The following is a 10,073-nucleotide window of genomic DNA, read 5'->3' as shown; positions in this document are numbered from 1 at the left end:
AATGACAAAACACTCGCCAAACTCAATCTTAATGCAATGATATTTGAAAATGATTAATGTAATGATACAGTTCATACTATTGAAAGATCTTAATGGAATCAGAATACATTAAGTTTGAGAACCTGGAGAATTTTGAAGCATCCATGCAACATAAATTGTCAATTAAATGCTAGCTACTTCTCGTTTTAGTCAAAATAATGCATAAAATTTGCTTATCATAGTCTTTGTAGATCTTGGATAATTTTACTAAGGGTTTGGAGAGTACCCTTCTTTATTTATATCATAAAGTTAAACTGTCATGGAGAATAGCTTCAGGCTTGTTATTACCTATTGCATGATTCACTAACAGAAACGCTGCTTCACAGTCTACCAAATTGAACCCGTCTCCTTGTCGTGCCTGATAGATCATTCAAACACTTTTTTTTTGAAGGTCTAGTTGCTCTTTGGCAATTTTTCCCTGAACCTATGATGTCCCTTTCATGAGAAAATAGCACACCAAGTTTTGATTCCAAGAAGCAGGGTTTGTTTATGTCGATATTGCCAACTTGCCGAAACCTTTCGATCTCTTGGAGTACTCCTTTATGAGTTTTGAGAAGAATGAATCATCTCTTTCAAGTAGCTTTGCTGGTGTGTCATACTCTGCAATCCTCCCTGTTCATAGAAAATAATCTTGGATTCTTAAGTCTCTTCCATTAATCACATGATATATAATCAATTATTACTGAGCTCATAGATTATATACATTTAGATGTACTTACCTTCACTGAGGACCAAAACAAGATCGCTGTCTATAACTGTGTGGATTCTGTGAGCTATAGTTACAACTGTCCGATCTTTGAACTCTTGACTAATGATCTTCTGTATCACCCCATCAGTTGCAGAATCAACTGACGCCGTCGCTTCATCTAGAACAAGAATGCTGCTTCTCTTTAGCAATGCTCTTCCAAGACAGACCAACTGCCTTTGTCCCACACTCCAGTTTTCCCCATTCTCAACTACTGTTAAAGCCATCTCTATGTTAGTAGTTTCTACTTCTAAATACACAAATCCAATCACATATAATAGTTTGAAGAAATGGATCTGACCTGATGAATCCAACTTTTCTTCCTTTGCCCGAACTAGATCACCTAGTTGACATTTATCCAGGGCCTGAAAGATGAGAATGGGCCGCATTTCAATTGACTTAATGCATCTTCTTAATAAAAATTAAACTCTACTCTAACATAAAATTACTAGCACTATGCTTGGACATTTCTCACTTATAGTCTCGGGTTGAAGCTTGAAAAGAATGAGGAACAGGAAATAAAAATGCTGAAAATACAAGAAAGGAATAGGTTTTATAAGAAATTTACCTCCCAGACTTGACCATCAGGATGCTGGTCCAATGGGTCGAGGTTTCCTCTAACTGTTCCCTCAAACATTGCTGGGTCCTGGGGGATGATGCTAAGCCTTGATCTGAGATCATGAAGGCCTATCTTGGAAATGTCCACACCATCAATGATAATACTCCCTTCTCTGGGCTCAACGATCCTGAAAATGGCCTGTATGAGTGTTGATTTTCCACTTCCAGTCCTTCCTACAACTCCAATCTTCATCCCTCCAGGAAATGTGCAGCTAATGTTTTTGAGAACAGATGGGAGGTGTTCAGCATAACGGATCTGCAACATGGGGAAATATGCATGTTAGTGCAGTATGGACAGAAATTTTCAAATGTTTATGGTTTGATTAATATCAAAATGCATCTCCAAGTCTTAATCCTAATTCTTTTGATGTTGAAACCTCATGGTAGAATTATACCTGCAAATTCTGGAAGCAAATTGTTCCAACTTGGGGCCAGTTATTTTCTGGTCTGCACTCTTCAATCACAAGAGGTGCTTCACTTTTAATTTTTGAATACTGAAGAATTCTTTCAACTGAGATCATTTTATTCTCTGCATTGCAAATGTTCCATATAACTGAAGCTTGTAGAACATTCAAATTTATTCCATATGTTACTGCTAACCCTGCGATGCCTGTAAAATATCCACTCCAAGATAAGCACTCTTTTGATTAATCTGACAATGTAAGATATGTGATGTGTGGGAAGCAAATGATCTGTGATAGATAAAACATCATGAACTAGTTATGATGCTTACTTGGATTGATGATCCCTTCAGGAAGGCTCACAAGCAAAACCAATGAAAAGGCGAAGACAAAATTGGATAATACGTTGAGTCTGAAAGAAAGCCATTCCATTGCTGACACATTATGAAACCATGGCCTTGAGAAGTTGTCAACAAGATCAAGATTTGCATGAATGAAGCGGTCTTCTTGGTCGAAAGCACGGATCGTCGCAGCTCCAGAAAGTGATTCAGAAAAGTGATGTAGGATTGGAGATTGCTGTATGCTTGCCAAACGGCCCAATTCTCTTGCAGTTGGTATGTAGTATTGCTGAAATGATCACCATTAACCAATAGTTCAATGCCAATAGCATAAGGCCAGTTCTACAAAGGGTATTACTACACTCCATTTGATTGCTGAGAAAGTGGAGTGCAAGAATTGAAAAAGGAAGTTCGAACCCAACTATGTTCTTCCAGGAGCCCAACAACAAAAATTTTAAGAACTAAGAAACTTATTTTGCTTCTTTTTCATCAACAGCAACAGAATGGGGTATTGATTGAAAAAGAAGAGGCATTTTCAGGTTTTCTAGCCACTATCTTGATTCAACATGTTTATTAGTGTTTTGATGAATCTGGTATTGACACATTCTTTTATATTACAAACTTAAGCAGTAAAATTCTGTAGAATCGAATTAGACTCTTTCTGATTCCATGTGATTTGCACATCCCAATTAAACACAGATAAATTAAATACAGATCAGGACAAAGGGATCTTACTTGGTACCAGATGCAGATTGCAGTTACTGGAATGAAGATAACAAATACTTCCCATGCTACCTGAGACATCACTGCGATTGTTCCTAGAATCTGTATTACTGAAAAAGCACACCAGCCTAACCTGTTCGCCATTTCCATGTCTAGCACACTTTGATCAATAGATGCCTGCTTATATGATAGTTGAATGTTAAATCTCTGGAAGATCATGGTACTATATTTTTAAGTACATATTTCATATAACTGCCAAAAAGCAATCAGGCTCACAGAAATTACAGGTTTTATCTTATACCTCTATGAATTAGACAAAGCTATCTAGTTGCTTCACTCATTATTTTCAGCTCCTCCCCTGTTCCACAGCCTCATGGGGTGATATTGTTTTTAAAATCCGACTGTGAAGCCAGGAGTTAAGAGTTTTGGTTGGAAAGATGCAGTCTGAAACTTGGGGTTTGATTTGGAATTTCTTTATCTTTGGGAAATTTATTGGTCTCCCTCCTCAAAAGAATGCTCATTTTTTATGTTAAGGCAGTTCTTTGGCATTAGAGAGCAGATTCTTTGGGGGAAAAAATGTTTTCATGCTCTATTGGGATTCTTTGGATACAACTACAACCTTCCAGAGGTTTGATGAATTTAGTCATATTCATGAATTGGATTCAGGTCAGGGTACCTTTCATAAGTGAAAGGAGAATCCCCTGTCTCCATTGTCAATCGACTCTTTTCTTGAATATCATTCAAAAAAGTTTCACATTGCCTAATATTGCACCAATAAGTAATCGAAGAATCATGTAATTTTGTGATCCAGTATAACTTATTTGCTATTATAGTTCTGTTACTGCAGAGTCATTAACAAATTGCATTGAACTATATGCTACTCACCCGGTTTAAGATTCTTCCAGTAGGTGTTGAATCAAAAAAGGCCATTGGAGCCCGGACCACACTCTGCAGCATTTTCACGAAGAGCTTTTGTGCTGTTGAAAGTCCTGTTATTGCTACTAGCGAGGCTCGAAGCAGCACAAAAAGTGAACTTCCAACAGCAAGAAGTATATACACGAATAGTATGTAATCCAACCCCATTTTTGGCCTACTTTCACTTGTAGGAGGAGAAGCCCATGCCATCCAGTAGTTGCTAGCTACCTGTAATACTTGGAACATTGACTGTGCCAAGATTATGATTGGAACTAGAGCCCCGCCTCTCACAATCGTCAAATATGACATGTAAACTTCTTTTCCAATGCTTCCTTTTTCTCTTTCTTCATCTTGAGTTAATCTTCCTTGTTTTTCTGTTATCTCTAGGGAGATATTATGCTCTGAGTCATGCTGAGTATGGATCATTTCTGAATTTGAAGTGGGATCTTTATTGGATTCATTTTCAGGTACTGGGTCCTTCGATGTTCTACTTGAATTTTCAACTGTCAGGATGGATTCCAGAGCTTGGTTATGAGCACCTACTAAAACTTCAAATCCTATGTTTTGTTTTAAAAGTTGCTCAAATCTTCCAGCTTGTGCTATTCTTCCATCTTGCATCACCTGTTGAGTCTTAAGTTAGTTATAGTCCAGATTTACTCCAGACTGTAAGTATCATGGTGTTAATGCTAACTATCACATACCAGAATGAAGTCTGCTGCTGGAAGAAACTCAACTTGGTGAGTAACATAAAGAATGGTCTTGTTCTTTAGAATCCCCATCAGGCAGTCCTGCAAACAGTATGAAAAGAGTAGAATCAACATTGAGTTTCCTGTAAATCACTGCTTTAATACAGAAGAGTAGAGGAGAATTTTTGTCTTGAGCCAAGTTTGAAGACTCATTTTTCATATTCCAGACCCCCTAATATAGATAGTCAAGAAATACTGACCTTAAAGAGTTGGGTGCCTGTATGAGCATCCACAGCACTGAATGGGTCATCAAGCAAATATATATCAGCATCCTCGTAAACTGCTCGGGCTATTTGAATCCTTTGCTTCTGGCCTCCACTCATATTTATCCCTCTTTCACCTATTTCCGTGAGGTCACCGCAGGGGAAAAGCTCAAAATCCTTAGTTAAAGCACATGCTTTAACAGTTTCATCATACTTGACACTGTCATATCGGTTCCCAAAGAGGATGTTCTCTTTGACATTTCCTGTTAGTATCCATGGGGACTGAGGTACATAGGCCTTTGTACCACCAATCTTTACAGTACCCGACAGCTTTTTTATTTCTCCTAGTATGCAAGAGAGCAGGCTAGACTTCCCAGATCCTACAGTCCCACAAATTGCCACCTTCATTCCCCTCTTCACTTTTAACTGTATTTTGTCTAGTGTTGGGCTGCTTGAGTCAGGGTTCCAGCTGAATTTACCGTTGTCTATCTCGACTTCAAACTCTGTTTGATCTTTTGGAACAAACTCGATTGTATCAGACTGAACTTCATCTTCTTGGAGGAAAGAAGCAACTCTATCTACTGACACTTTACCCTGTGCAATCACAGAGAGTAAATCAGGTAGATTGAATATAGGGTCTTGTAACATTCGGAAAGTAGCCAATGCAGACAAGACTCTCCCAGAAGTGAGTTCAATCCCCATCAGAAGACATGCCCCAAAAGTCACCACAGAGATAAACGTGGGTGATCCCCAGAAGATAAAAGCAGAAAGTGCTCCCAGTCTTAGCGACTTCCACAGCCAATTGTACTCTATTTTCCTCAAGCTTTCTAGCTTATGAAGAAACTGACTGTCCCATGCCTGAAGTTTGAGAGTCTTAATGTTTCGAAGAACTTCTGAAGTGGCTTTCATCCTTTCATCCTTGGCTTCCATGATCTTAGACTGGTATCTTTTCTGGATTCTTGTAAGGGGGATGTTGCAAGCCATCACCATTAAGGTTGCTGCTAATGCTGCCAGTGACCCCAAACCGATGTTCATGTTTAGAACACAAATTGCTAAAGAAATTTGTATTGGCAACATCCAGATTGTGTTCATATACCAGATGAAGTCTGTCATTCTTTGGATATCCACACCCATATAGTTAATGATCTCTCCACTAGTGTGGCTTTGGCGGGATTGGCTTGACAAAACTAGGCCCTTTTTGTATATGTGAGATATCAGTGCAGCTCTCAGGCGAAGGCCTAGCTGGCGGGCACCAAATATCCATTGCCTCTGTGCTATAGTTTCGACTGTTTTGGCACTTAAGAAGGCAAGTGCAAGAAGGTACCCGCTCTCTAAGCTACGAGTTTTCTTCATGCTTAGGAAATTCACAAAGTCATCAATAAGATATGGACCAACATATGATGCAGCTGCACTTATCATTGCAAAAAGTGCATTAATTGCAGCTTTCTTCCAGATAAAAAGAAATATCGCCTTGTAGATAGATGGATTTGTAGTTCCATCTCTCTCCCTAACATGTTTCAGGCATTCATCAAAATAATGAGAGGTAAATTCAGCAGAGTCTTTGACATCAACATCTGGGATTTCATCTTGCGCAAGGGGTTTTTTGATCCCAACAGCAAATAAGGGATTGAGCCAAGAGAAGGTAATGAGTTGGAAAAGAGTAGCTTTCCCATAAGGAGATTCTGTCTTGCCTTCTGAATGATTATCAGTTTTTCCATTGAGAAGTGGATCAGCTAAGCCATTCTGGGAGATCAAAACCGTGCCTGTCTTCCCTCTGATTGAGATACCAAATAGGCAGGTTGATGCAAGGAGACCAAGGAAGTCAGTGTAATCCTGCATTCTCAGGTGCCCATTGTTTGTAACAAGGAAATGGACATCAAAAGCCGTGTGGATAACAGAAAGCAAGAAGCTGCATAGCCAATAGGTTCTTAGAATCCAAGGAAACTTCACGTACTTCTTAGTCGAAATCTTGCATACTGCAATCAGTGTAATCAACCATATCATCACTTGCATGACCTCTGATGAAAGAACCAGGATTGGAGATTTGCAGTTGCCCTCACTTCCATTTGGTGGCATTAGTAGCACAATGACATGAATCCCCAGTAGTATACTGGAACAAATTATGCTGGCTTTGCAAGAGAAGCTGGCTTTTGCTTCATTGGGATACATCTCTATGCCTTTATCTGTTACTGTTGTCCTGTGTTTCCATAAATGGCCCACAATTTTTTGTACAAGATGGAGTAAGAAGATTCCAAGGAACCCAAGTTGCAGAACTATGCTGACATCCTCCCACAAACAGGGCGAGCTTAGCTGCAGCCATGCTGTCTGAAACTCTTGCTTAAAGTCTGGCATACATTAGAGAAGAGATTAAGGACATTTATCAAGAGATGAAATCTTAAATTTCCTTCTGCTGGTATGCTATTAAAAGTAAGTGTTTTCTACAGCATCCTCCATGATTTTTGTCAAAAGAAATCCATTTCTCTACTGGTCTTACACTCCTTCAGCAGGAATTTCAGTTTTAGTTTTGATTGAAGAAAAATCCCATTTTCTTGGTATCTTGTTAAAGACCCCTAATCATAGAAAGGCAATATATTGAGCCCCCTCTATTGTTTTTCTTGGTCTACTTTTGAAGTTCTATTTAATCAGATATTTGAGATTACTAATTGTGGTTTTGATCATTCTTCCTTTTCGCTTTTTTTGGAATTTTTCTGTCCAAATCTGCACACTGGTTTGTCCAAGTCAGATATTAATCAGATTCCTTGCTTGTGTAAGACTGCTAACATATCTATGTATAATACAGTATTACACATGAAGGAAAGCAGAAGCACTACATGTTCTTTGTGAAAACACTCTGTGAAGTTTATTTATTTTTCTCAACATATGCATAAAGCAAGTGAATTCCAAAACTACAACAGGCAGCCTCATTGTACTTTACTTGGAGGTTATGGTGATCTCTCTGTTACAAAACTACAAATTTGTTCATTGCCATGTCATATAACTCAATCTAAATGCCCCCCTCAAGGTATGAAACTTCTCCTAGTTTATATGAAAACCCTTTTTCTGTTCTTCCCATTTCCTTTGCTTCTTATGTTCTCTTTTCCTTCTTTTGGGTTTTCCAGGAAAGCACAACTGCAGACTTGAAAACAGAGTTGAAGGATTAATTAGCAGGTGGGTTGATGAAGATATAATAGAAACTCTAGTTTAGGAGTAGTACTTCTAGATTAAGAAATACATTTTGGCAGCCAATTGGTTAACAAAAATCCAAAGACTATGATGATTCGGTCATGGAGTTGAAGTCACATGATCACCATCCCACCTCCATAATGAGCATCATTACAGGAGTACATATAAAGTAAGGCTTGGGAAAAAGGTAGATTTGAGAAGGCATATATAGTACTTTTTTTTCATTATTTTCAGTAATCTATCAACACTCCAAAACAAAGAAGGCAGAGTAAATATATATTGTATTGCACTTGATGATTTATATGGCTATGAATGGTTCTTGAGTTTCCTTTTGAAGAATATCTACTCCCTATCTAAGAACTTACTTGGACTTTTGGAATCGAACATATCTTCAAAAAGCATGCTCTTCTCTTCTGCTTACAGCTTCAATTTTGTTTCTTCAACTTCCGCTGATGTTGATGAGAGCAAAGCTGCTTCCAACAGCGCAGAAGTTGGAAGAACAGATGATATACAGCAAATTGGAGAGTTGATATGCAGTTTTGGGGAGGACAATGACAAAAGTTGGAGAGAGAGGGGGAGGGGGGAGAGAGAAAGGGAGAAAGGGAGAAAGGGAGACATCAAGATTCGGAGAGCACAAGAATATGTGGGTAGTGGAATTATTTTTATGCATACATTTCTTCCTATGGAAAGGACGGATAGAGGAGGAGAGAGGATTTCACGTGATGATTTCTTTGAGGACGGCCCCTTGGCTTCTTGTCTGAACTCACGTGAGAAACAAACAAAATGTTGGGATGCTTATTATAAAGTTACAGTACAAAAGTCCAAAGTCGAGAAAGAAAGAGAGAGAGGACGTATACGATTTGGGAAGTGAGAGAAACAGAGGGGTGGAGGAGAGTTTTATCTTATAAGGTTTGGAGAGACGGGGAGATTGATGGGTACAACAAAGTTTTACATTTGAGAGAGGTCTTATAAGGTTTGGAGAGACAGTGAGAAACGGGTCTCATCGATTTTGGGGTGAGCGACGGACGGGTTGGAGAGATTGATTGATGGGCATTATACCGTGGTACAAGGGGGGAAGAAGCCATCTAAGGTGATAAATGAGTATTACAATATTTGGAGAAAGAGAGAGATCTATATGGTGAGAGGGGGCAGATATGGAGAAACAAATGAATCTCATTAAAGTTTACACTATTGTAGTTTCACCGGGGGGGAGAGAGAGAGAGAGAGAGAGAGAGAGAGAGAGAGAGAGAGAGAGAGATGTGTATTCAAAATTTTTCTACTTCTGGGGAACTGGGAAGATGTAGAGAAAGAGGGCCTTAAATCAATCAAAAAGATGTCTAGTCAAACACTTGTTCTATATTTAGGGGAAGATCCAGAGAAATAGGGCTTAAATTCTTCCACTCAGGGCTCCTAACAACCCCACTACAGACTGCATGTAGTGGAGGATGGTAGAGAGGCTGGGTGGTGTCTCTCTCTCGTTCATTCATTCATTCGGTGGGCTTTACCTCATCATTTTTCCTGTCTTCTCCTTCCTCACGCCTTTTAAATATAGTAAATATGTCTTAATGCCTTACACTCGTAACACTCTGAGTTGTCCTATTCCTATATTTATTAATGTCTCAAAATTCTTTGGTACACTAATCATTAGGCTCCACCCAACTTCTTTCATTCCAATAATTTTTTTTCTTTTTTCAATTTTTATGATGAATTAATATCTTTCATTTTATAAAAAGGGTCTTTTAAATATTTTTTTTTATAATATTAAGGTTTTGGATTTATGCTTATTTTAAGTTTTTAATTATTGAAAAATAAAATATATAAACTTATCTTATCTTGTTGAAAATTGTTTCAAATTGTTTTGTAAAGGCATCGAAAGTTTTTCTCATCTCATTTTTTCAACAATTTTGAAAATTTAACGTCATGTTTGATAGTATCATACAAAAGAAATCAATTATAAACATTAATACAATTAATTCTACTCTTCATAGACAAACTTAGGATTGAGGTAAGATCGGTTTAGGTTCATGGGATCCTTCTCTATTATATAAGAAGGGTCATTACACAAAATATACTTCTAAATAATTGTCCTGTAAATCTTATATCTATATGATAAAGAAATCATAACAAAGGGGTTTCCTGTTTTCTAGAACAATTTTGTTGTT

The 10,073-nt window shown here is 38.1% G+C and overlaps 1 protein-coding gene across 1 annotated transcript; it reads right to left on the bottom strand.

Annotated features, from left to right (window-relative positions):
- Positions 1-231: 231 nt before the first annotated feature.
- Positions 232-9,377, bottom strand: LOC100259790 (putative ABC transporter C family member 15). Its single transcript, XM_010663142.3, has 11 exons — positions 8,277-9,377; positions 4,726-7,073; positions 4,481-4,567; positions 3,750-4,400; positions 2,877-3,041; positions 2,136-2,430; positions 1,798-2,012; positions 1,353-1,658; positions 1,086-1,149; positions 759-998; positions 232-651 (listed from the first exon to the last, which is right to left on the bottom strand). Exons 1-11 carry the CDS (start codon positions 8,311-8,313, stop codon positions 527-529), a joined length of 4,533 nt encoding a protein of 1,510 aa, XP_010661444.1. The 5' UTR covers positions 8,314-9,377; the 3' UTR covers positions 232-526.
- Positions 9,378-10,073: the final 696 nt, after the last annotated feature.

Source organism: Vitis vinifera, chromosome 15 (assembly GCF_030704535.1).
Source record: "Vitis vinifera cultivar Pinot Noir 40024 chromosome 15, ASM3070453v1".
NCBI lineage: Eukaryota > Viridiplantae > Streptophyta > Magnoliopsida > Vitales > Vitaceae > Vitis > Vitis vinifera.
The sequence above is the reverse complement of the archived record's forward strand: the minus strand, read 5'-3'. Positions and strand labels throughout refer to the sequence as shown.